Source organism: Leuresthes tenuis, unplaced genomic scaffold (genome assembly GCF_036924035.1).
Source record: "Leuresthes tenuis unplaced genomic scaffold, fLeuTen1.0.hap1 SCAF_13, whole genome shotgun sequence".
Classification (NCBI taxonomy): domain Eukaryota; kingdom Metazoa; phylum Chordata; class Actinopteri; order Atheriniformes; family Atherinopsidae; genus Leuresthes; species Leuresthes tenuis.
This window is the reverse complement of record NW_027325367.1, coordinates 22,472,067-22,500,034: the sequence shown is the minus strand read 5'-3', so window position 1 is coordinate 22,500,034 and position 27,968 is coordinate 22,472,067. Positions and strand designations below refer to the sequence as shown.

Here is a 27,968-nt window from a genome sequence, read left to right as displayed (position 1 = left end):
GTTGTAACATCACCCCAACCCATTAATGGCTCTCTGAATTCCTTAAGATTTCTCCTATTCCTAAATCTGCTCTACTTCAACACCCACCAAATATGTGCATTTAAAAAAAAAATGCAACTATTTACCGTAATTATGGGCATTCGATATAGCTCTATGAAGTAAAGGATAAAACTTAAATTTCAGTATCAGTTTAAATATAAAATGAAATCAGATTACAACACAGGACAGCAAATTCAGAATTACTTACAGAATACTGAATAACATTTAATGAGCCAACTTCTTTACAACAAAATTTTCACATCAACAGTTAAAAAAAAAAAAATAATAAATCAGATATTCCTGAATGGCAGTGTTATCCAACACAAAAAAGCAACAGTATAATAATAAAACTGCTGGTGGCAGTTGGTGATTTGGAACTACAGACAACACATATTCAACATCTTTAGAAAACACACAATATCACAGCCTAGTTCAGTCCATTCGGCTCCACGTCCCAAATGTGTCATTTTATCCAACACTGCGTTAAGATATCTTTCAAATTAGATTAAGCATGCTTTATATTTTAATATTAAAAAAGTGTAGAAATATTCCTATGGAACTGAGGCTTTGCATTTTTTTTTCCAAATAAAGAGATGTGGTATCGACATGTTATGTGAGTGGCACCAATCTGCAGAAGATTTAATCCTGAGATTCTGCATGAAAAACTACAAACAAGTTAGTCAAATTTTTCTAAGACTACCGCAGGATGCATGTCCTGCAGCTGTCTCAACATTGGGTCAGTCACACTTGAAAAGGTCGCGTCGAGGTTTATTCTAACATTGCAAAGTGATTTCAAGTTCTGATGGTTGCTGAACTTGACACAGGAGTCTTTGGTGCTCAAGCTAGCTTGGACTCCCCCCCCTTCCATCACGGTTACTGTCCTCATCACATTGCGCTCAGATTTGTTTGACTGTTCAAGGAATTTTAAGAAAGACATTTCAAATCCCATTGGTTTAAACGAGGCCAGCGGGGCACTCTGTTCAGTCCTTTTCTGATTTACTGAAGGGCAAGAAGACTTCGATTCCTCCTCCCGGCTGTAAACCAAGGCAGTCTTGGTCATATGCAAAATTTTCTTGCGTTTGACTATTTTTTCAATGAGTTTTCGTGGACGTCCCCGTTTTCGTTTCAGTACCACAGTGCCATTGGAGCTTTCATCGTTTGATAACTTATTGGTGAACAGCGCAACAGGTACTCCTGCTGGAGTCCTTCTACGCAGAGCACGCTTAGAATATTCACTTTTCCCTCCTCCCAGATTGGGAGCTGCAGTCATCTCGTTGTCTGATCCGTCAGAGGTGTTGTCAGATTTGGAGTCATCTCTCCTTATAGAATGACACTTTTGTCGGGCGACTTTTTTGCAGAATATGAAGTGGCTTCTGTGCTGTTGTAGGTATTTTTCAGACAGCCCATGCCCCATGTAATGTTTAAACATACTCCGCTCGGATTTCACGACCAACTCGCAACCTTTGATCATACAAGGATATTGTAGAGGAAATTTCTTTGTGCACAGTGAAGATGCCTCCAGTTTAGATTTCAAGCAGGGTTTTCCATATTTAATCCAATGTTCTTTGTTCTTTGCCTTGCCCACTCTCTTTTTGTTAGCTCTCAGAAGGATCTTTTGGTTGCTCTCAATGTTTTCTTTCCCATTACTCGTCTTAGTAACTTGGTAATGCAAAGTTTTTGAGTTTTGTTTTGTTCCATCCTCTTTTAACTTTTGATTTTTTAGTTTAGGCTGGTACCGGTCTTGGTGCTTTTTCATGACGTGTCTGAGCATATTTGACTTTGTGGCATATGAACGATCACAGCCTTCAATTTCACATCTGAATGAGACGTTCAACTGTTCAGGTTTGGTAAGGTTTAGATCTTTATGCTCTTCTTTGACATGCCCTACATACCTCCAGAAAGTAGTGAAGGATTGTGTGCATCCTTTGTGGCCACACACAAACTTGCCAAGTTTGATTCCAGACAAGAGACTGCCAACCTTATCAAAAGTGAATTTATGTAGTTGAAAATAATGCTGAAACAGGTTGGGAACTTCTTGGAAAACACAGCAGCAGTCTTTGACTTGGCACCTGAATTCAGAAATTTGAGGGAACTCTGCTTCTGTCTCTTCTTCATTATGCTCCATTACTTCATCTACTCCTTTACTCTGGTCCAGCTCTTTGTTCACCTCCAGAGCTGAAAACGCAGACTGGTGCACAGCCCTGTAATGGAGGATCAGATTGTGCTGGATAGTAAAGGCTGCCATACAGCCTTGATGAACGCAGCGATATGGTCTGTATGGACTCAGGGTTTCGCCCGACTTTGGTTTCCTCCCTTTAGTCTTCATGGCAATGTCGATATTTGGCTGAATTACTGTTTGTCTGCTGAATGACCCATTTTTGTGAGTCAGTGTGCCTTCGGCCTGAGGTGTGGCAGGCAAATCCTGATTGAAAGGAGGAGACACTTTGGTAAAATACTGACTCCCTGCATGCTGAGTGTGCACTTTTGGCACATTTCTTTGATGATTTTGTGTCCAATGTTCAGCTGATGTCTGAGCTTGTACTGGTGCAGTCATTTCTTGGTTGTGCATGGGAACTAGATGCAAGGTATGAAGAACTGAGGGGAGATTGTCATTTTGACATTTATGATTAGCGATGCCCGTGTTATCACGTGGGACAAATGCCTCACATTTGACTGCATTCTGGAGTGGATACAGATGTGTCCCACTGTCAACACATGAATGGGTAGCTGTTGTCTGAACCACTGGAGTCTGACTTATACCAACAGGCTGTTTCTGAGATGCAACAGCTTTAGCCAGCTTGCGATTTAAATCTAGATCTGCAATTTCTTTGGCTGATAATTTGTGAGCCGCCAGGTAATGAGTGCGAAGGTTCGAGTTGCGAGTGAATGACTTATGACATTTCTGACACTTGAAACGAGCATATTGACCGTACCTTTTTTTGACTACATTGACCATCTCAACCGTGTAGTTGTGTGTTTTGGAGAGGTGTTTCCATAGTGCTTCACTTGATAAGGAACTAAACACGCAGTTAGCATTCTCACAAGCATACGGTTTGACAGAGGTAGATGAAACTGAACAGTGTGATACTACCTTTGAAGGTGCAGTCTGGCTGTTCATATGGGCGCTATTTTCATTCATAGAAGTTGACTTCTGAGCAGACATTTCTCTGACTAAGTCAAGCCTCTCAAATGCACACTGAATTTCTGTCATGCACTGTTGCTTGGTGATTGAGAACTCACAGGGTTCAGGATCTGGATCACGTTCGAAAATGCCTGCAGGGCTAGGGACTTCCTGGGGCACCCCAACAGTGTCTCTGAAACAAGTAAAGCTTTGTGTGTTTAACAATTGTTCAATTTCGCCAGAGAATCCTGTGACAGTTTCAGGACAACCTTTAATAACTTGTCCTTTACTAGATGAATCGGTTATTGTGTCATCTGACAACTGGTTAAATTCGGAATGATTACAATAACCATAGGCTGGGCCTGAAGACAGTGCTTTGGCACAAGTGTTTACAGAAAGACACATGCTGTTCCTGCGTTGAAAATCACCAGCCAATATCTGCTCGCGCAACCTCCTTTTGATATCCGTCTCAGTAGTTTTCGGCTTCTCAGTCTGCTTGTTCATTGTTATTGCTTGACTAAGCTGCCTGTCAGGTAACAGTGTTCTCACCACTGAGTCTGAATATGCCTTTGGTGTCCGAATAGTAGTCTCAGAGTAATATCCTTCACCATGAAGTTCCCCTGTGGGCGTGTTGTTGGTGGGAGCACTGCCTCGAATAGAAGTGGAAGGATTTTCTGTGAGGATTTGTGAAAGAAGTGGGTCAGGGAATTCCCCGGGAGGTTTATCACTACTTTGTTGGGGATAATGGGCTGTACGGTATTGGCTATCTTCTTGCACAGGCTGGACAGTTTCTGTATGCTGTGCTACTAAGCCTCCATGCAAGTGTTGTAACAATGGTTGAGAAACAGATGTCTGTACAAAAAGATCAGACAAGTTAGATTCAGCCATAATTTGCCTGAGAATGTCATAATTTGACTCAGCATTGCCACATGTTTTTATGTTATTCTGTGGATAATTAGGTGCGGAGTAATCTTTTGCATCCGGTAGACCCCTTGTTTCTGTCTCATGAGGCTTCTGATACACAGCACCATTGTAAGATTGCTGTGACTTGGAGGTGCAAACAATTTGCTCAGAATTGAGAAAATTGAGAAATGAACCTTGTAAGTCTGCCTTTAGTTCTGACTCTTGATATGGTTTACAAATTGTGCGCTTGGACAAATGGCCTCCGAGGGATTTAGGACTATCAAATTGTCTGAAACACCTTCTACAAACAAATTTACCATCTTTAATAATTGCAGGCCATTTGGTCCTTTTGTTTTTTCTGGCTGGCTTCTGCTTTCCACAGTTGTTTTCAGAGATGACAGGGCCATTTTGAGGTTGGCAGTTTTTAGCGTTTTGGCTTGTAATATCCAGAAAAGAATGATTAGACTGTTCATAACTTTCTCTTGCTTTAATTTTTTCTGGTGTCTCGGAATGTGAGACTAAGCTGTGTTGCATCTGTGATGTGCATGATGGAAGAACGTCTGTTTGTTGTGACACCTCCTTTGCACCATTTATATCTGAAGTCCTAATGAACTGGGGCCTGTTCATAAGCTGTGACTGCACATACTCTGGTCTGTTCATCACAGATCCCGTCACTGAGCAAGATGAAAGTGACGGAGCACCACTCATAAAATTGACTTGTGATGTCACTTGTGGTTTAGATGGAAATACTTGGGAGGATTCACAGTTACGAATTTGTTCTCCTCCATCAACAAAGTGACAATCTTTATTGCCAAAAAATTGGGACTGTGTAGTTACTGGTTGTCTGTCAGTGCCTAACTGAGAGAGGACAATGGGATTCAAAACATTTGCCATTAGTAGTGAACCGTTTTGGTTGTGGGCAAGTGAGGAAAGTGAATGTAAGGCTTTATAGTTTGAGCTGGTACCCCTGTCAGTATACGGAGGAGACTGGATAACATTCTGCCTCGAAACTCCATGGACTGGTACACTGTTGGCCTGCTGATTCTGAAGTGAGGCGAATGAACTCAAGTGCTCAACCGATGATGCGCTCTGTGCTGGAGCGTAGGTTGTCTTGATTTTCGTCCGGGCAACTTTCCACTGCTCATAGAAGTCTGTGTGAACTGCTTTCATGTGCTTGGCAACACTTCTATATGAGCTATAGTGCCTTGTGCATGTTCCAAATGCACAGTGAAATCTCTCCCTCTGTCCTTGACAGGGACCAGTGCCATTTGAGGACGTTACAGAAGTCTCGAGTTTGATCCCCGTTACTTGCTGATGGCTTAATGATGGAGGGAGTGGTTGTGACATTGCTGGCTCTGTAGGAATTTGAGACAGTGATCCTGCGTAACAATTACTACTAGATCTTGGGCCTTGCTCTACCGATGATGCTAAGTTACAGTCAGAATTGCAACTAATCGCTTCAGTATTCACCTTACTGGGGAACCACTGTGGCTGGCATTGCAGGAGATGCCCAACACTGGCTTCAAATGGAGGCACTGGATGATTGTTTTGGGGTGGTATAATATGATCACCAAAATCGTATCTTTGTCCGTTTGGCTCAAGTACGAGGGAATGCACAGGCTTAATCACAGAATTACTGTTGCATGCCAGGCTGGTTGAAAAAGCTGCACTTTGAGCTTCAGGTTTCACTTTGCCTTGTCCCAAAGTTTCAACAGGTGCTTGTGTCGATTTAAAAAAACTCTCAAAAGTAACTGGGGGCCTTCCATGATTTGAATTGTCTGCACTTTCAGTGTTCAACTTCCTTTGGGAATGCTCTGGTTCAAGGACAGATTTATTGGAAAGCATTTTTTCAGAAAGTGAAGGACTGGGTTGCGTATTTTGCGAAGTCTGTCCAGAAGATAGACTTTCTTCCTCTTCGCTAGAATGATGCAAATTCTGATGCAAATCCAGCTGTTGCTGTGAATGGAATACCTTTCCACAGTCGACAACTTTACAAGTGAAAGTTTTATAATGCTGTGCCTCATGGTCATACAGTTTGAAGGCTGCATTGAAAACTTTTCCACAGTTTGGAAACATGCATTTAGCCTTGAAAATAGGGTGCGTTTTCCTATGTATTAGTAGTTCAGTGTTTGACATGAAACTTGCCTTGCAGTTTAGCTGTATACAGATGTAGGGTTTTACACCACAGTGGACCTGTAAATGATCATTAAGATGGGTGACACTAACAAAGTGGCGACGACAGTAGTGGCAAACAACCTTTTTGCTCTGCATTTCAAGGAAAGTCTTGGCTTCCTCATTCTCCCCATGAGCTTTAACATGTGCAATAAGATTTTTTAAAAATTTGAAGCTCCTCCTACATTTTCCAACAGGGCACATGTTGTCCTCAAAACTCTTGGCGTCACATCGAACCTCTTTTGCCTGAATATCTTTAACTGAGACTTCATTTTGCCCGAAGGAATAGCCATTTTTCTGTAGTTCATTTAACGTTTTGATCTTAAATGCTGCAATTACAGGGGCAGCTGTTTTTGGATTAGCAAGTTTTTTGTTTGTTTTCAGTGCTGTCAGCCTTTCCTTGCATGACTGTTTAACATGGGAAGTCACATGGGGAATCAATGTGTCTTTTGAGGTGAAGGTTTGAGCGCATATTGGGCAAGTATATATTCCACTGCTTATATGAGTCTGAGCATGACGTACAATCCTATGACCGAGAAACTCTTTGTCACAGAGAACACAGTACTGCATGTAGGCCTGCCAGTTTCTGAACCGAGCAGATATAAAACCCTTTTCCCTTAGCTTCTTCATTTCTCGATTTTTCCTTCTTCTGTCTGTAATATCTTGAAGTTCATATGTGCCGCTGACTATGTGGTCTGGGAGCTCCTTCAGACTCATGGATTCTTCCTCTTGGTTCTCAGTATCATTTAATGAGTCAATGGATGACACTATTGAAGCCTCTTCTCCCATTAGCTCCAGGCAATGGCGTTTTAGTGTTTTCCAGTCCCAGAACTCTGGGTCAAAGGACCACTGAGTTTTTAAAACTAAGAGTAGTTCGCAACGTAGTGAGTTGAGAATAGGCATATTCTCCTCCTCTAATTTTTGGTCTGGTTCATTGTAAAGAGCCTCCACAGCATAATATGCATCCACTGTGGGTTCAAGAAGGAACTCTGTAAGCTGACAGGCTCGCTTCACTTCTAGGTCCGCTGGAAGCAGACAGGAAATAGTTTTACATACTGGGGCTTTCGTTTTTCCATCATCGGGTTTTATCTGTAGAGCCCGTATGCACATTTCAATACATATGGGCAGGCCGACCTGGTCAATCTGTGAAAAAAAAAGAAAGGAAACCAAATCATCAAATCAAGTCTGCCAATGACATCAGATTTATTTGTAAAGTTTCTTTTTTTTTCTCTTAACTTTCTATTAAGCACAATATAAAATTATCATAGATGGCATACAAAATTATCATGATGCATACGAAAAAAATTTTCACGTATTGAGAAATTAATACTTAAGATCTTACATAAAGCAAAGCAATGTTGAGATCTGCAATAAAACATGAAAGCTGAGAGATGATAGATATGCTTTCACTATACCACAACAGCTGACCGTCTACTAACCTCTGACTGGATGACCTTGATAAGAAAGAGGATGTGGTACACAGATTTGGATAGTAGGGACAATTGGCGGCATCTTTCCAGGAAAGCCTGGTCCAATGGCTCCAACCGTCTCAGAAGCTTGCTCCAAAGCAGGGTGAGCTCCCTGTTAGAAAGAAAAGCAACAAATATTGTCCTGTCAATTACTGAATCCTTTTTCAACTGAGACTGATACTTACAATCAGCATGTTCTACAACTACACTATAACTACACCTGTATTACAACTACTTGTCCTTGTGTAAAGTCTTGTTACATTTAAAAAAAAAAAAAGGAAGCTCAACTACCCCCGCCCCAGCCTTATATAGACAATTATGAAAGAAATCAGCTTGTGTTTTCTTACCAAGCACAATATGTGTCTCCCTGGAGAAGCTGACGAGTCAGGAAGGCTGAACATAAACAGAAAGCTCCACTGTCATCTCCATCTGACTCCAGGTTGCAGATCATGTCTAATGCATCACGGCAGTCCTCCTTTGAAAGCTGTAGACGTATACCATTAAGAGAGAAAATTGGTTTCACTGAAGACACAAACTAAAAGAAAATCAGATTTTTTTCGGTTTAATGCATTTATCATTGATCAATTACTCATTCAATACATTCTTTATAAATAGACATATAAAGACAACTTATAATACTGTGGAAAAGTCTTGAGTCATCCTATATTTTTCTTCCGGTGAGCAAATAGATATAGCTAAGCCTATAAAGAAATAACTACAGCAGATGAATTGTATCTGAAAGTAAAAAAATGACTTGCGGATCATCAACTGATCCATTCACTCTTTGCTGAGGCGTGATCAGAAATGGCCTTGAAATGAAATGTTCAGAAATGAACAGGAGAATAGTTTTAGTAATGCCGAATTGCACAAGAACACAAGAATGTGGCTTGTACTGTAAAAGCGCTTTGAGTGGTCAAATAGACAAGAAAAGCGTTACAGAAGTAAAGGCCATTTACCATTTAAAAAATGTAATTGCCTTGAAAACTGTATCTTTATCTAAGTTTGCACTTATTTCCTATTTACTGTGCAATACATAATTAAATGAGGGTTGGCTCAAGTTTTTTGCTAATGGTCTTGTTATGTCAGAAGTCAAGACTGAAACATTCATATGATTAAAATGTCTACTCACTAAAAAATTTTTGGCATGATAAGTAAAATCAGTGGCTTCAAAGACATGATCAGTAGAGGTACTGAGTCGCTGTCAGTTTCACTCAGACACGTTAGTGATGGACAGAACCAAGATGAGTAAGCATGATTTGCCATTCATGCTGGAAATTATCATCTGTCTACATGTTTAATCTTATTGAACGTTAATTGTTTTAAAAAAAAAAAAAACTAACACCATGCTCGTGAGGGTATAACTACATTAAGAAGCATAATTATTATCAGTTCTAGAAAAAAAGTTTTCTTTTGCTAAATCCGAAGTGAAATTCCAAGTTTTTAAGCCTAATTTTCACATAACAGACAAATGTTGGAGATAGCATATAAATTGGCCAAGATCTGAAGTAAATAAGCGGTTCAGCAGGCAGTTTTCAACTGCTGTTTAAATGCCACAAAGGTGTGATTTGATGTGTTGCACCTCATTTGTGTTCTGTGTAACTTCTTGCTCTTCTTGTAAAAAAAAAAAAAAAAAAAAAACCCGCTCATTTTCTTGTTATAAGTTCAAATTTTTGCATAGTTAACTATCACGTACTTGTTCTATTATAACACTCGCTCCTATAGATCTTTGGTGTTTCTTTTCACTTTTCTAGCGGTGTGTCTAGTTTAGCATGGCTCCTAGTTCTCTCCCTCCATCTCCTGCTTTCACTTGCTCCACATGTCAGATGTGGAGTTAGTCCTCCTCTGCTTCCTTTAGTGACAATGGTAACAAAATAAGTATTTTTGTAGTTTTGTAGTTAGCCGCCCCTTAGCAGAACCCAAGCAGCCGGGACCCCAGGCTGGCTGGTTAGCGGTCAGGAAGAGAAGGCATAGTCAGAAAGTCAAGTCCGTGGTTCACCATCAACCTGTCAAAATTCCAACAGAAAGCGCTGAGTACAACACCCTGGTAATTGGCAGCTCTATAGTCAGAAACGTGGCATTAAAGACACCAGTGACCAAAGTCAAATGTAACCCAGGGGCCCGAGGGGGCGATGTACAATCCCTTTTTGAAACTGCTGGTCTTGGATAAATTTAAATACGGTAAAACAGTTATTCACATCTGCAGTCACCTCACAGCCAGAGGGTTCCAGGTTCAAATCCAGACTAGGGCCTTTCTGTGTGGACTTTGCATGCTCTCCCCGTGTATGCGTATATGTTTCAGGTAATCCTGAAACATCCCATAGTTATGCTGCTATAGATTTAGACTGCTGGGGGACCTTGTCACACCTTTCCTCACTTTGCTCTCTTTTTCCCCCTGTTTAATTTCTCAAATGATATTATGTACATGTGACATTATTGTGGTTATTAACTTGTGTTTCCCTGTTCCAACAGGTATCCTTTGAATGGTGTTGTGGTGTTTTTCCCCCCTCTTTTCTGTCTTCTCAAACCCCAGCTGGTCGAGGCGGATGGCCACCCTTCCTGAGTCTGGTTCTGTCAGAGGTTTCTTCCTGTTAAAAGGGAGTCGTTCCATTCCACAGTCACCTCAGGCATGCTCAGGATGGGAGATTGGATTGAAGACAAGTTTCAGTGCAATCTGTTGGTTTCCTTAGATAGCATATGGTTTTTAAATTGGCTCTATATGAATTAATTAGATTATTTTGAAATTAATTAATTGGATTTCATTGGATTATGATTACAATGAACTGAACTTCAATTAGCTTGAATTGGACTATATTATTTAAGTGCCTTGACTTCTCAACATTTGTTGTAATTTGGTGCTATATAAATAAAATTGAATTGAACTGAACTTGTGCGACATTCGAATTAGTTCAGAGCAAATGCACAATAACAGGCTGGTGGTTAAGGGCCTGGTGAAATGTTAATCAAGTGGTCCTGTTGAAGCATGTTAGTTCTGTTAGTTTGTATTAATAAAACTTAAATGGCACACCCAAGGTTTTTTGACAGTGTTCAATTACAATCCTCAATATTTCATCAGCTCAATAAATAAATAGATAAATCAATATAATAGTAAGACAATATATTTGCATCATCTTGTGGGCTGTATGTCAATTGCAAAATGTATAGCATTTAACTGGCCAATAGTTAAAGGGCCTGGTGTAATGCGTATACAATAATCTAAATTAGGCATGTTAGTTCTTTTGTAGATCTTTTCTCAATAGTCAAAAAAGAAAAGAAGGGTTAAAAGTGAAAGAGATTATTGAGGTTGGAGGTGATGGGGAGGAGAAGGGTAGAGTGGGGGGCCACTTTTTACCAAATCTTTTTCAATCAGTTTGTTTTTTCTTATTATTCTTCACCTCACATTGACAGGAAAGACAAACTGCCATGTAAATGCATGTAGTCCCTGTGACTTTTAAATCTTGGGAGAGGGAGTATGGTGCAAGTCGACCCGCCCATGCCAAGCCATGGCAGAACTCAAAGGCCATGGCAGAACCCAAAGGCCAAAGGCCCAAAGCCCAACCGTCAGCCGCTTTCCAGATCCTACCCCAGGCCCGCACACCAACATTCAAAATGTTTAGGCCAACTTTATTATGATGTTGTACTTGTTGACTCAAGTATAACGACTAAAGTATCATGACCACCACCTGGCCTGCCATGACTCTACTTAAAAAAAAAATAATCAAATTAATTAGAGGCTTTGTAATTAATTAATCGCTTTTTTTTTTTTTTTTTAAAAACAAGTTTTTGACCTGAAAACAGTAAGAAGCATTTTTTTTTACCTTTGAATAATGACTGAATGCCTAAGTTTAAGCAAAAAACATTTTTTTCTTCAAGGTGGTACTTAACCAACCGTGCTCTTATCGACGCTTCCATCCATCCGTCCGTTATAAAATATTTAAAAAAAAAAAACTTTTTTTATGACTTTTAAGACTGAACAGATAAAAAGAGACAGAAAGCAGAGAAAGGCGGAATGCCACGCAGTAAAAGGCTGTCCGATACAGGATTTGAACTGCAGTGAGGACTGTAGCCTCTATACACGGGGGAGCCTGCGAAACCCACTATTATGGGGTTGGTTTTTTTTTTAACAAATAAAAAATTTCCCATCCATGTAGTCAACCAAAGCGGTCTCATCAGCTTCTTCGTTCATATTTGACTATTGTTTACTGTGGTTTGTTGTTGTCTAAAGTGGCGGCGCCAGTATCATTTTTCTAGTTCAACTACGGTGGGGCTAACCCATACAGCGGTGGGGCTCAAATCAATGCCATAATTTCAATGCGATTCAATAAAACAACACCCTCCCACAGTGAGAAACGTTCCACAGTGCAAAAATAACTGCGATTAAAATGTGTTTTTTTTTAAAAAAAAACACGTACATTTTTGTATGATTAATTAATCTTAATGCGTTAAAATCCCAGCCATAATTTTAATATAACTCAGCAGATGATAAAACAAAGTAGGCGGAAAAACTACGACTAACCTAATGCGGCACCTGAAGGCTCGCCTCAAGGATATTGAGGTAAGTTACAAATGCTGTTATCATATCGTATACATACAATGATACTCGACAATCGGTTCATGATAGATTTCATAGTGAGCTTATAAATAAATAGGTTTTCCACATACTCCTGGTGCGAATGGGCTGCTAACTTCAAGCTAAAATTAGCTTTGTTATGCTAACGTCAATTCATTAGCTTATATGTGTGTTACTTTAGCAGCATGTTTTAGCCATGTTTACCTTCAGTGATGGCGTGGTCATCTCTATTTTCACAACTTATGTGTGACACTGCCCAACAGCAATCTCCAATACTTATTGAGCTAAATCAATTTATCAACTATACTTTCTTTTTTTGACTAAAACTAGACTAAAACCTTTTTGACATTTCGTCGACTAAAACGATCACACATAGAAGTGACTAAAATGTGACTAAAACTAAGCACTGCTTCTACTTATCCCTCCCTCGTTGTGTATTAGTGTATATTACAAATGGTAGTTGGGGTTGGTTCTCAGGCAAAGAAGACCAGTGGTTAGTGACTGTAAGATGTTTGCTGATGTATGCCAAATGTATTGTCTTTTACTGAACAGGAAAGATCAACCATGGCAATGTATGGTCTTCATTGCAGAAGTTAATGTTATCCGTCACACACTCAGTATTAATAAAATCTGTGCATTCCAGTCTGTGGAGCACTTCTACAGATCATCTTCTGCCACTTGACACAATTTAATTTTTTTAAAGCCTGAATAGAGACAGGTTTTCTCTGAACCATGGGTGTGAAATTGGACGTGAGGAGAACCAGATTGTGGTCTGAGTTTTCTACTGAAGAATGGGCAAAGGACTTGTATGCATGTTTGATATTAACATTGAATAAATCCAACTTTTTGTTTTCTCTGGTGGAACAGTTTAGAAACTGTTGAAAGGTTTAAAGTGTACCAGAGAGGGAGACTTTGGTTGAAAACTCTTGGTTGAATAAATGGGGTGGGATGTAGCCTTGCAACAATCAAGCTTATGATGTACCAGAAAATGGTGCGAAGCAATATACCTTTTATTTGGAAGAAACAAGAAACTTGTGCTTAAAAAAAAAATTAAAAAAAAGGACCAGTGAATAATTCTCGATATAGACCAGTGAGCAGTGTGAACATGTCATTGGGGTCTTTAAGTAGAAAATACACAAGGAAGGACTAAACTATTGCACTAAAGACAAGCAGCCATTGACTGTGGATGATTGTATGAAAGTCATATCCAAAAATTAACCAGACCACAACTTTTGTTTAGTGCAGGTCTAATGAAACACAACAGCGACTGCCGGAAGGAGACGAGCGCATTTCAACATTCACCGAGGTGGTCGCGAGTCGGGTAAATGAGCAGGGGACCTCTACAGTAAATACACGAGATGCATTGAAATTTTGGACACTTTTCTAATTTAATCAATCAAAAGAAGGTTTGGTGATGCTAACGATGATAATTCATCTTGTGACAGAGCAAATAGGGTTCAGATTTTTCTTCAAGAGAGACAAATCAATTTAAAAGGTCAGCAAATAGTCTGTATCTCAAAACAACCTTTATCCATGACTAAGCAAAGCAAAGTTGATCTCTTGACCTGATTCATGAAGAACAGAATTTTTCATGTGTGAATCATGTGCTTCAAGGAATCCAGACTGTCATAAAACCCAGAGGAGGTGCAACAATGTACCAACTGTGACATTTTACGGATTTTCTTTATTTGTTTGTTTAACTAAAATAAAGTGATTAATAAACATACTCCACGTGATGAAGTGATTCCACACTTTTTGACAGCTCTTGTACTTTAATTCTATTAAACTTTAATTTAGTTTACAGCTGTATTATTGTCATATAAATGTGCTTTCATAAAGATAAATTAAATTTTGACATTGAAATATTATTCCGACCATCAGTTCTGGCCCAGACTGGGAAGTGAAATTATCCCTCAATCAAAATTGGTGCATCCAAAACATAAATAGTATCATTCCTTAAATCAGTCAATATTTGTATTAAACTTTATTGGTAGGATCTTATCTTTTTGCAAAAGTTGTTTTCTCCTCTTTAAAAAAAAAAAAAAAAAAAAAAATACAATGCAATTCAATATCATCTACTTACAATAAAACTTACTTACCTCATCCATGAGCTTATTCTGTTCTGAAGTTCTACAGAGGGAGACTAGGTACATTTGCTTGAAAGTTCCCTTTCCTTGGAAGGCAGAAAAATCCACGCAGGTCTTTGCCAGAAGTGCAGCTTTCCCCAACTGCTTTTCCTTCATCAGCTGCTTCACTCTCATCTGCAACAGGACCTTCCCTTCCTGCACCAGAAACTCCTCCACTGAAACGAGTTGCACCGTACATATTATGTTTGCATCTGATGTGTTCGCAGGTTTTTTTTTTTTTTTTTTTTAAAACAGGAGAGTACAAATCACATGAGGAACAATTTCAAAACTGCTTTTCACAGACATGTCCCAAGCAAATAGTTGTATTAAGGCAGTTTAAGGCATGATCACATACCAAAAATGTTCCATTTCTCCATTTTCTTGTAAGTGTTAGTTAATTAACCTTCTTAGCTAAATTTCACTTTTTACACTCCTCATGACAAATCCAAACATATCAAGTAATACTGAAGCACAGGACAAATAAAACCTGTGTCTATTTCAGTTTGAACTTTGGATATTTCCCAAACCTCAAGTTTTTGGTTGGCAAAATTGCCTCCCCCCCCCCTCCCTCTCTCACTTCCCTTGCATTTGCTTCAAGGTTGGTTATAGCACTCTATTAAATACAGACAGGATATCCATCTAAAAAGGAAAAAGTATGTCCATTACAGCATTATTTCACTCAGATACAACAGGCTGAGGAGGGGATTCAATTTATTCACATAGCCAACAGCAAAGCCAAACAGACCGATGTGTTAAGACAGAAAGGAAGCAGCTGCCTGACTCCTTTCACAGGAGTCCTTACAACCATTCTGCCATGGTCACAAGTGCCACCAGAATCCACAATAGAAAAACTACTGTAATCACACTGTGTGCAAAAATCATAGCATTCATCCATATAATATATTTAAAGAAATTAATAAATAGTTGAAAGTTGAATTCTTTTTTTCAAAAGTGGAGTTGAAAGGTGAGCAAAAAAAGTACACATTTTGATACTTTGATCAATAACCATTGGCTGGTGTGGCATCTTTTCACCTTAGTGTCAAGGTTTTAGCGATGGAGACGAAGGAGGAGGACCCAGATGCAGACACGGGACTGGAGCCAGACGGAAACTCAAAAGGGTTTATTGTAATATAAATAACAATCACAGCAAGGCTGGAGAACACGAAACTAAAGAACAAGAAAACACAACAAAAGTAGAAACATGGAAATGCGGAAAAAACATGGGCCTAGAGACGGTGAGCAAAAGACGGAGATGATCTGACAAAGACAGAGCAACTTGGAGACTAAATGCTGTGGGAGGAGCGATTAGTGATAGGCTGCAGCTCTGATGGGCGTTAACACGAGCGGCGGGTGTAGAACTGGTGACTGACAGGAGAGAACTGAGGAAAACAGGAAATGGCAAGACTAAACTAACCAGACTAAACTTATAGGAAACTAGAAAAGCAGAAAAATACAAAATAACACGGAATGTGACACTTAGCTTGTATCCACACCGCACTCTTCACTGGCAAAAAGTGCTGGAAAGCACTATTGGCAAAAAAGAGACAATATTCCAGAAGTGCCTAGCCTACGTCTTAACTTTAACTGCTGTTTATGTCAAACCAGTTTCATCCATTTGTTTTGTATTATCTGCTTGTCAGTCTACCATTTGTTTAACATATTCATTCACCACATGCAGAGGGAGCCTGCCCTCATTGACAAATGCCTACCACAACTCAATACGACAGAAGTTGGTGTATGACACATTTCTGTATCCAAAGTTATGCATGCTTGATTAAAAGCTAATCATCACTAGTACAACTACTGGACTGAGATTTGTCAGGTTATTCTGCAAATAAGATGCTGTTTGAATTTATGTTAATATATTTTTCTTTTTATTGGGAGGTTCCCAGGACAAGTTTTTTTTCTGCATTACACTGTCATGTACTAATGCCACAGTTATACGAATGTTTTTTCTATAATAACCAATATCCGTCTTTGCACTGTCAAAGAAAGTCCACACTATTGGGGAAAGTTAACGTTTTTCCTTTCTCTGCAATTCTCATCAGTGCCAATAAAATGTTTGGCAACAGAGAGATCAGTAAAGCTTAAAACACAGTTGCTGTTCACTGTACACATACATGCTCATCATGGTTGCCTCATATATTCTGTGTTCGTTTGGGGCATCGGTTGTGCATCTCATCAGGAATTAATGGTACGCATAAGCAAGCTGCCATATGTAGCTGGATAGACTGGACAGAGTAGTGGAAATATTGCCGCCTTTTTCATTCCATCAGCAACTGTATTCTCAGCCTTGGGCTACTACAAAAAAGCGGATTATTATGTCATACTTTAAGGGAAAACCAAGGTGACAGACTGGGAGACAGAATAACTACAAGGTTGCTTTGAGAAAAAAAAAAAAAAAGAAGAACATTTTTACCAATAGAGCGCTGATTAGACTTTGCTTTATTTTGATGGTTGTTTCCCTGCTCTGTAATGGGTGAGCTTATGAGCAGTTAGCTACTTCTCTGTTACTGTAGGATGCTCTTTGCACTGTAAGAAAAGTCAAACACATTGGGAACATCCTCTGAATTCAAGGTAAACACAAGACACTTGTGGTAAAGAAAAAAATGGACCTGAATAATCCCGATATAGACCAGTGAGCAGTGCTGACTTCACTGGCGCTGAACTACTTCCTTTCATCTGTGTTTCGCCTAGTTGGGCCCACAACACCTCCAGGAGGCTAGACAGTGATCACTGGCGTCCCAGAGTCACTCCCCTAATCCCAGACATCACTGCTCCTCACACCACAACTTTTTTTTCTTCCCTACAACCACAAGCTACCCCAGCCTCTCGCCAACTGCACACCAGTCACAGCGGGGTGGGGATACAAACCCTGGTTTGGGTAGGGGGTAATGAAAGTATCGAGGGTGCCAGAGGTGGAGGCCGGTTAAGACACACTAGCATTTTCAGCAGACAAACTCACCTAAAAATGCCAACAAATACAAGGCCATACAGGCCAACTCACCTAAAATGGCCACCTGGTTTCAAAAGGCTCACATGGGCCACACCCTCCACTTAAATACATCCTGGATTTCTTCCTTGCTTCTTCCAAGAGTGTTTATCTTAAGTGCTCCCCCTTCTGGGTTATGTTTTAACATGGGGGGGGGGGGGGGGGGGGTGTCACTCTTTCCACATAGGGCCATGTAGGTTTGGATTTTTTTCTCCCTTAATAAATAAAACCTTCAATTAAAAACTACATTCTGTGTTTACTTGTGTTGCCTTTGACTAATATTTGAATTTGTTCGATGACCTGAAACAAGTGTGACAAACGTGCAAAAAAATAAGAAATCAGGTAGGGGTAAACACTTTTTCACATCACTGTATATTAATCACACTATACCAGGACCCTCCAGAAAAGGAAAGTTTTAGGGATGGATTTAAAGGTGTCAGAAGAAATTGTATGTCTGAGTGCAGCAGGCAAAGCGATGGGGGCTCTAATGGAAAAAGTCTGATCTCCCTTTGTCACAAACTCTGACCTAGGGTTAGCCAGAAGAGCACTATCTATGGATCTCAGTGGTCTGGAGGGCACATACCAGAATGAGATGCATGTCGGGGCAACTGCCTGCTTAAAAGCAAGAGAAGAATTAAAAATCTTGAAGATAAAAGAGGTGGCTGTGGGGAGCGCTACTGAGCAGCCAAGTACGAACAATAACCAGAGTGCAGGAGGAGTAGGTCATACAAGACACTGTAACTCTGATAGAGAGATTTGCTGAAACTGTAAAAGTGGCAGAATTAAAATGGAGAATAGAAATTCTACAAGAATCAGGCTGGATATGAGTTCTGATATTTTCTACTCCATCGATAAAAAGAGAGGAATGTTTCAGGTAGTTCAGCGTCAGATTCTTGAAAGGAAAGAGAACCATTAGACATCTGTCATACTTTTATTTTATTTTCAGCATCATAATAGCTTCCTTAACTTTTATTGACACAGCTTCTCTCCTCATGTTTAACAATAGCAACTACAGACAAATTGTAGACGCAGCCTAGGTATCTTATCCCTGCACAAATGAAGCAATGAACCAAGCCCAAGTAATCATAAACGCATGGAAAGCCAGTTATCCCAAACTTTATGGTGCCCTGAAATGAGGGGAACTATATGTAAAAAGTGTTGTAATTTCTAGATGGTGGAACTAAAATGTATGAGAATTACTTTAAATTAAAGTTTGGAATGTGCACTTTAATCCCATCTGAATGATTTGATTTAGAATTATACAGCAGAGGGGTAACTCAAAGAAAATGTGACTTCAAACAGACAGTTTTTTCTTTCCGTTTTTCTTTTTCTTCTCTTAATGTCAGTCAATGTAAGTAAGGTATTGGGATTATATTTGAGAAGTTGCATGATTATGACCACAGCAAGTAGCCTGACACTCTATGGTGTTATTGCTGCACTTTTGATTTGTTTGAAAATGAAAATTGTGACACAGACTCGTGTATATAAATAACACAGAAAATTTACCTTGCTCCTTCTGGAGGTGAATGTTGGACAGAAGGCCTTGCAGGATCTTATTGGTCCAAACGCCGTCATACTGGCTCAGAGAAGATAGTAGGGAGAGCTGGGTGATTCCATTCTCCTGAAGTTTGCTGTGTGCAAACTATACACAACAGGAAAACTATTACCACATAGAAGCAAATACTTTTATTAAACCAGTTTTAATAAAATTACTTTTATTAAAACTTTCAAAACTTGAAAAAGGCTTTAAACTAGTGCTGGGTTCTACAACAACTTTTTTTATACGATTAGGGCAGCAGCAAACAATTATTTAGGTACTCAAGTGTTCTTTTTAATTCTTGAGTAGTTCTTGAGTATTTGGCTCTTGGTATTGTTTTTTTGGAGTTCTTTACAAGTGTCCAATTAAACTAGCGAGCCTACTGATTTAGCTACATTAAAAAAATGCTAACGTGAAATGGACTGGATGTGTAAACTGCATGCTTTGTGCTGAGATTAATTTACTTTTTGCCATTGTGGTCAGATAATTCGGTTTTATGATGGACATACTGTACAGTGTTTTTTGCTTTTTGTTTGAAATGGTCCCAGACGTGAGACATTTTCCATCTTTTTCTCTGATTGTGATCATCACTGTTTGCTCCATCACACCATCAAACAAAGTCTGCTACAGTCAAAAGGATCCTTGTCCACATTGTCTCCCTATCTGAACTCCAGCATCTTCTCTCATTTGTTCCTAATAAGGAGGGAGTTAACACAGCTGCATGCGACTGCCTTGGTGAAAGGAGCTGCACCTGGTGTCTTTTTCAAAGTACTGTGCCTTCAAAAGCTTTCAGTTGAAAACTGTGCCTTGTTTAACCTAAAAGAGTCCTGGAACCAAACTCCTTGTAATAGGAGCGTAACTTTTGACCAAGATGATCATATTCCGCATCTGTGACTGTTTGTGTCACAACTACAGTGCACTACTCTTATGGCCATAAGATTGAGTTGTATCAGTCTCATTTATTGATAACACAAAGTCAATTGATGGGAAAATATGTGACAAACAAATAATGTACTGAAAAATAAATATTACTAAGCAAAAGAGAGTCAGATCCATCACAAAACAGCTGCTGGAGTAGCTATGTGTTGATATTGTAATCATAGAAATACAAAGCACAGCAAACACAAGTGTCTTTTGTTGTGAAAGAAATGCCGGTATAACAAGCACCTGCACCAGGCTGTGCTTATATGATGAGAAAAAGCTGTACTATGTGATGGGAGGAGGCTTCCTCCTATCTTTTAGTTCTCATAACATTGTGTAGCTAGTGAGATTGTTTTTTACTGTCTGAACTAGAGTTGTCACGATATCAAAATAAGTAACCACAATACTATACCAGACAAAGTATCACGGTTCCAGGTGTTATCGCGATACTGCGGCCTTTTAAAAAAAAATTATTATTATTTCTATGAACTGCAATGTATTTATACAAGTTATAAATACTTATTAATTACGTATGTTGTTATGTGCATGATAAACATAATACTAATATAAATAATCGACTTAGGATAACATAATCAAAGCGGAGCTGTCTACATGGAGTTCGTTTTTACTGTCAGAAACACACGAATAGCCAATCAGCTAACAGACGGGTGGACCCAGCGTGCGGAAACAGCCCATCATATCCCAGAGGCCATCAGTAACAGGCAAACAGCCAATCATTCAGCAGCTGTGCAGTTCGGTTGCAGTGGTTACGTGTGGGTTTGTTTACAAGGGAGTAGCAAGCGGTGAGAAGCCGGGAGGAGAGTCGAGCCGGCCGCTGTGTAGCGGAAACTGGCATCGTTAGTATAGTAATCCATGGTAGTACCGTCGTGTAGAATTTCCAGTATAGAAGGAACCGTAACGATTTGGCACCGCGGGGTACCGTGGGTATCGTGCAACTCTAGTCTGAACTCAATTTCTCATAACATTGTAAACATAAATAATATAAATAATTTTTTGAACTCTGACAACACTTGTCTCCTTGTAGGAAGAATAAATGTTTATTATTTATTTGTGTTAACTGTCTCCAGCAACTCAGAGCCGAGTTTTGAGAGAATTTTTCGAAATTAGAAAATATATAGTTTATATCAATGTTTTGTTAGACAACTGTTTTCCCCTGAAAAGCAGAGTCTCCGCACTAAATGTGAGCACACCACTGCCTTCCCCTTGTGTTTATGAGTGAGACGCCGCTATAAATTCTTATATAAATATAAAACTGTTGGAAACACTGACAGTAGCTGTGAGCTGAGCATCTAAATTTTCACTTTATGATGGAGCCAATTTAGTTTTTAGTCAGCTTTAGCAAAACATGTAGAAGCAGACATTTTTAAATCCAAAATTTCAGCTTTTAATAATAGAATGCAAAGGTTCGATATCTACATGACATCAATAACTTCCAGAATATATAAACGTGCTGGATTGTTTTATAGTGTTTTCTTATCTAGACTTTCAATTCTTAGCTTTCCAAGTCCACACTTCTGTCTTTAAGTAATAGTAAGTTTTTTTTTACCTGCACAGATGACTTGAATTCTTTCCATAATCCATCTGGAATGTCCTTTACTGAGAGCAAAAGCTCTACAAAGCTACTGCAAAAAAACAAACAAAAAGAATTGTTCACCATGATGATATTGATATCTTTGAACAGCTGAGTGCCACAACGCCAAAAGACTGACATAGTAAGAAAGCAGCAATTCTAATTTTCTAAAAATTATTATATTGGCCAACTGCCTCAATATATTTTCATAGCACAGGCAAATTCCAAGATGATGCCAAGAATCGATTGTAATCAAAATGCAACAGTGATTCTGGGAACATAACACAATTTTTGCACACGGACTGGACAGCATAGTTCAGACAATAACCCCAGTGAGAATCTTTGGGACGTGCAGGAGAACATTTTACAGCACTCTGACTGTTCAATCATCATAATAATACAACATCTTGGCAAAATATTAATGCAACTCTGGATGAAAATGAATGTTGTGATATTGCATAAGTTTAATGAATTTTTTCTTCTGTAATATTTTTTATTTTACTTACAGCGAGAGCCTCTCAGCCACAAGAGGAACATTTTCACACTGCAGGGACAGATATGGAGATGCCTTGGCATAACTCAGCAGGGCAACTATGTACACCTGCACCACTGGCAAAGGCTCTTCCTCTATCCGCCAACACCCAGCAAACTCCAACAGCGTCTACAACAGAACCACACAATCAAGCCAGTTATCAACATTTAGTTTTTAAGTTGGACAGCTTTTCAGTGTAAATAAAAAATAAAATTGCAAAGTTTCATGCAGAAGCAGTTAACTTACTGGATAGTGTAGAGGTAAGATTGCCACCTTTCATGAGGGTGACCTGGGTTTAAATCCCCTGCATGAAAGGTCCTACCTCCAGTAGGGGTCCTTAGGCAAGACCCCCTTACCCTACCAGTGTAAGTCGCTTTGGATAAAAGCGTTTGCCAAATGCATAAGCATAAACTTACCTATAAAGCCCAACAAAATAGAGACAACATTTTTAAAAATAGAAAAAGAAAAAATTAAAGCAGCAATGAAGGCCGTTGCACATGGCCATCGTTAGCCCTGGTGAAGACCCTGATTCTTTTAAATAGCCCTACGACCAAAAAAAAATAAATAAATAAAAAAAATTGTTGGGAAAGGGGCAGCTATTTTTAATTAAATACTTGGCAGGTGATTGGATTAAATATTTGTCTACAACCAGTGTTGTGCACGAACAAGAACACGTTCAAAAGAACACGTTCGCTTTTCTGAGAACGTTGAACTGTTTTCCCAGTTACACCTGATTCACACTACGTTAACCATGATACATTGCGCACTTGAGCATAACAAACCAGCAATGCTCCGTGGCAGCAGTTATTAGTAGAAGCGGCAGACGCAGCGTACACATCACCTCGGCCTTATGATTTACAGGAATTTTACGTACCGTCAGCAAAAGATTCCAACATTAAAAATCTAACATTTCTGTGCTTAAATACATGTCAAAACGTGGAGTTAAAGCATTGTGAGAAACAGTGTGAGAAAATATCTGCAAGTTATTGACAATCAAAAAAAGTCATTAGCAAATGGCAACAACTGCCCACAGCCCCAAATGACCCAGATCATCACTGCCTGCAGTCTTCAGAGGTGTGATTTACCAGCAGCAGGTAGACAGAATAATAATGGACTACATTGTTGGAGAAGAGGTTATTCAGACAAATAAAACTATTTTTGTCCTCTGTCTGCACATCTGTTCCACATGCATATCCATTGTGTGTGTGATAGAATTTAAGGTCTAGTGCAATTCAGACACAACACTATAATTTCTTCTCTTTCTCAAGTTCAGTCTTTGATTCTCACGCCTACTAAGGCCTAAAAAGAGGCCAAAATTGCACTAAATTAGACTTCACTTCCAAATGGCCACTTTCCTGTTTGAGTTAGCATATAGTTCCAAGAGTCTTTTTAGTATGTCTTGAAAAGTCACGTGTGTGCAAATTTTTATTCGTACACACAAACATTTTTTTAGAGAGCGTTTGTAAATGGCAGTTTTCAGATCTTGCCACAGATTCTCGATTGGATTTAGGTCTGGACTTTGACTGGGCCATTCTAACACACGAGTATGTCTTGTTTTAAACCATTCCTTTTTGTTTAGGGTCATTGTTGTGCTGGAAGGTGAACCTTCGTGCCAGTCTCAAGTCTTTTGCAGACTCCAAAAGGTTTTTCCAACATCCCATCAACTCTGACCATCTTCCCTGTCCCTGCTGAAGAGAAGCACCCCCAGAGCATGATGCTGCCACCACCATGTTTGACAGTGGGGATGGTGTGTTCAGAGTGATGTGCGATGAGAGTTTGTTAATTTTGGTGTCATCTGACCAGAGCACATTCTTCCACATGTTTGCTGTGTCTCCCACATAGCTTCTGGCAAGCTGAAAACGGGACTTTTTATGGTTTTCTTTTAACAATGGCTTTCTTCTTGTCACTCTTCCATAAAGCCCAGATTTGTGCAGTGCACGCCCAATAGTTGTCCAGTGGACATATTCCCCCACCTGAGCTGTGGATCTCTGCCGTTTCTCCAGAGTCATGGGCCTCTTGGCTGCATCTCTGATCAGTGCTGGCCTTGTTCAGTCTATAAGTTTAGGTAGACGGCCATGTCTTGGTAAGTTTGCAGTTGTGCTACCATCTTTACAGTCCCGGATGATGGACTGAACAGTGCTCCGTGAGATGTACAAAGCTAGGGAAATCTTTTTATAGCCCAACCCTGCTTTAAACTTTACCACAACTTTATCCCTGACCAGTCTGGTGTGTTCCTTGAACTTCATGATGCTGTTTGCTCCCCAATATTCTCTTAACAATCCTCTGAGGCAGTCACAGAACAGCTGTATTTGTTTAAATTATTATTAAATTATTTGATTAAATGGATAAGTTCTGCACAAGCCTGCTAATGATGCATTGATCTGAATCAGGTGCATTAAAGCAGGGAAGCATCTAAAACCTGCAGGACAGCGGCCCTCGAGGACCAGAGTTTGACATCCCTGAGCTAGACTCTTTGTTGGTGGTGTCTGAGAGGAGGATGATGTGTAAGCTGCATAGTATCCTTGACAACAACACTCATCCCTCTCCACCAAGTCCTTACCTTGCACAGAAGCACCTTCAGAAACAGACTCATTCCTCCCCTGTGTAAGACAGAACACCAAAAGAAGTCCTTTCTGCCTGTGGCCATCAGACTGTTTAATTCATCTACCTCAGGTTGAGAGAGGGTCAGTGGAAACATTACGTCCTGAGGCCAAATGCCAAATGTCACTTTACTCAATGCCACTTTTTCCAAATCACTTGTTTGCATGTTTGTATACATTGTTTTTTATTGAGGCTGCTAAATTACACACTGCACTGATTGTATTCAGTTACTTATGTTATTTTAGGTTAGCTTTATTTTATATTTATTTGACCTTATTACTTTCCCTCTTGTATCATAACTGTTGCACAGCAATTTCCCTCGGGATAAATAAAGCTTCTTGAATCTTGAACCAGCAATCTCTTATAAATAACAAATACAAAATGGACTGATAAACTTACATTTAATAAAATGTGTGCTTTTAAATTTTTGGTCACAAGTGTCATTCTGCCGACATTTCAACGGAAAATAGGTACTATTTGTCCAACAAAATAAACAAGTTGTCCAGGACAGACTATCTCCAGTGTGTGATCAGTCCTGTAATATGTGATGAGTTTTCCTGAGGGCAGCGGAAACTGTGTAATTCTTCCACAAAAGAGAGACGACAGCCACTGATTTTCGGAGTGGTCTTTGTGACCCCTGACGCTCTTTCCTCTGTTCCACTTTAAAGTTGCAGAACCAAATGCAGAGACAGGTGGAATTTAGAGAGTATCATTTAGTTAAAGTTCCCCACCAAGATGTGCACTGCCACAGGGTACTTGCTCGACTGACTGCTAACGCTGCTATGTGCATGTCCCAGACCAGAGTAAGCATTTGATAGTAATCATGACCACAGTAAAGGTAAACGGGTCTGCATTAAACAGTCACATATTCCAAGTCCAAGGAGCAGAGACTGTCTCCAGTCACAATATAAGTTCACCAGTTATTACTGACGTACACATAGAATCCCTTCTCTGCTTTTACCAAAGGCACTGGTCTTGTCATGACACTGTGCCACGTAGCCTGCTAGCTGTATAGTAGAGTCCAGAATGACAGAGGCAAGGTTTCTATAATCAACAGGATGCAACTGTCCTTCACGGTGTTGTTTGTAGCAACTTGAAACCGTATTTCATCAGTTTTATTAGTGATGGACCTGGCATTTATCAGGAAAATGCTCAGAAGTGGTTTGTGTGGCTATTTCTGTACCCTTCCAGCACACCTGCCCTGCAACCTTGCCTCTTTTTTCTCTCTAGGCTGCTACCCCATGGGGGTGAAAATCCACAGGGAGCTAGGTCTCCTTGCTATGTCCATCAGGATGTCATGGGAATGGAGAAACTTGGCTGTGACACTCAGCTCACTGCAAACTCCAATCTCTTTAGGAGATAGTGCTGACTGTAGTTGTTGTTTGACAAATGTTTTCTAGTTTACCATAACTATGGTTTAGTATCATACTGAACGGTAATGATTTTGCTCACAAATCTAACAGAAAGTGTTCCCTGCATATCAACCTTAAAAAGAAAACTCAAACTTCTTTCTGAATTAATTCAATTCAATAATAGTTCATTAATCACGAAAGGGGAATTAAACTGCTGTAGTTTAAACATTATTAAAGATAAAAGTTATAAATAGATGACAGAATAAAATAGAATAAAACAAAAATCAGCTGACAGGTCTGTTGATACATTTAACTGGACAATAGCTGGAGCTCAAGGGAGGCTGTAGCTCAGGAGAGAGGGAAGTGGAAATTTTTAATTCATTTAAATACAGTAATTATCACTATATTCCATCAAAATAATTTGCTGTGTTTAATACATTCAGAGTGCAGTTGCTTGGTGTAGATCCACTATAAGACCCACACTACACAGATCTCTTTAGTAAGTAAGTTAGTAAAGTTTACTTATACAGTGCTTTTCACAAGCAAGTACTCACAAAGGGCTGTACAGCAAAATAGAATAAAATAAATAAGAGAATTACGTGTCATAAGAATTTTTAACTGCTTTTCAAAGGCGTCTACAGAGTCAGCTAAACTATGTTGTAGTGGGAGATTGTTTCAAAGTCTTGATGCCACAGACTGAATGTCTCTGTCCCCCCTAGTTAGTCTTTAATCTTATATGAGAAACAATTAACAAAGTCTGTTATCAAAGACTAGGAGCAGCAGTGTTTCTAGATAAAAGCTGGTATAAATGGTCTAGAGCCTGGTCGTTTAGTGCTCTGTATGTGAGCACAGGGACTTTAAAACGACTCATAAAATCTACTTAAACCATAAGACTAAGCACATATTTCAATAAAGGGAAACGGACAGGTACTCTGGAAATTGAAGCTAATCTATGCTATACTGTATTTAGTATAGAGCTGTAATAGAAAACAGTGGCCAAAACATGTATATCCTTGGAGATTCCCTGATAAAGCTGACTCAACATGCTACGACAAAAATTCGGGTCATAGTTAACAACAACAGACACGTCCCAAAGCGACACCAATTCATCTTACCAGCCTGAGAACTACAAAGAAATTCTGCACACGTGCACGCGCAGTCAAACATAATAGACTAGCATTAAGCTAACTCTAAGCAGAAACAGTTGGATGGTGCAAATTGGTGTAGCTGGGATAATACGAACGGACCGGGCAAATATAACCCCTAAGCCTGTATTGAGACCCGTCTCCGGTGAAAGAAAAAAGAGAATAAAAAATCGTCAATTATCCAAAGCAGAAAACACCACGACTAGTTTTACCCGACATACACAGCTATCAACAAGCGTGTGCAATGAGCTATGTCAACGGTACAATAATTTAATATCACCATTCAACGTCACCGATTTGTAGCCCTAGTAGCTTCTTACTATGTTCGTATGCTGTAATATTTGTATATGAAAAATAATATTAACCAATCAATATGCTTGTGTATAGCTAAATTTTTAAAGCAAACCTTTCACTTGATTATCCAGTAGCCAAGACAGCAATGTTATTTTAGCTAGGTGGCTAGTTCGTTTGTAAAATACGTGAGGAAAAAATAACTTACCCTACAAAACTCCTGACAATATTCTGAAGAAGACTTTAATGGAGAGTCGACGCTCTTTGTAATTGCAACTTCTTTGAGTTCTTCTAACCGCTGTCTGAGTTTCCTTATTGTTTCACTTAAACCACCAGCAGGATTGCAGTCCTGGTCGGCCTCCTCGTCCGCCATCTTCACACCCTGCTCCAGCGCGTACGACTAACGCTTAGTTACTGAATGTGACGTGATTATTACGTGATGACGCCACAGTTGGACTATGTTATTTACAGGGGCTTTCTTAGTGGGGTTCTTTAAACGCAATACACTAAACTGCATGCTTTACGACTGAGTTTCTTTTGACTAATCTATCTCAAAGCAAACCATAACCGCCAGAGAACGTTAAACGAACATTCCTTTTTGTTTCACTG

General features: G+C 39.5%; 1 protein-coding gene across 1 annotated transcript; it reads right to left on the bottom strand.

Annotated features, from left to right (window-relative positions):
• Positions 1-239: 239 nt before the first annotated feature.
• znf292b (zinc finger protein 292b) lies at positions 240-27,754 on the bottom strand. The gene is made up of 8 exons (XM_072362679.1): positions 27,568-27,754; positions 21,945-22,099; positions 21,415-21,490; positions 18,896-19,031; positions 14,371-14,573; positions 8,052-8,188; positions 7,675-7,816; positions 240-7,378 (listed from the first exon to the last, which is right to left on the bottom strand). Exons 1-8 carry the CDS (start codon positions 27,730-27,732, stop codon positions 716-718), a joined length of 7,677 nt encoding a protein of 2,558 aa, XP_072218780.1. The 5' UTR covers positions 27,733-27,754; the 3' UTR covers positions 240-715.
• Positions 27,755-27,968: the final 214 nt, after the last annotated feature.

Coding starts and splice junctions, on each gene's coding strand:
- znf292b (XM_072362679.1), bottom strand. CDS start 27,732: ATGGCGGACGAGGAGGCCGACCAGGACTGCAATCCTGCTGGTGGTTTA. Junction 8,189..14,370: donor AGAATAAGCTCATGGATGAG/GTAAGTAAGTTT, acceptor ATACGTCTACAG/CTTTCAAAGGAGGACTGCCG. Junction 7,817..8,051: donor GGAGACACATATTGTGCTTG/GTAAGAAAACAC, acceptor TCTTTCTAACAG/GGAGCTCACCCTGCTTTGGA.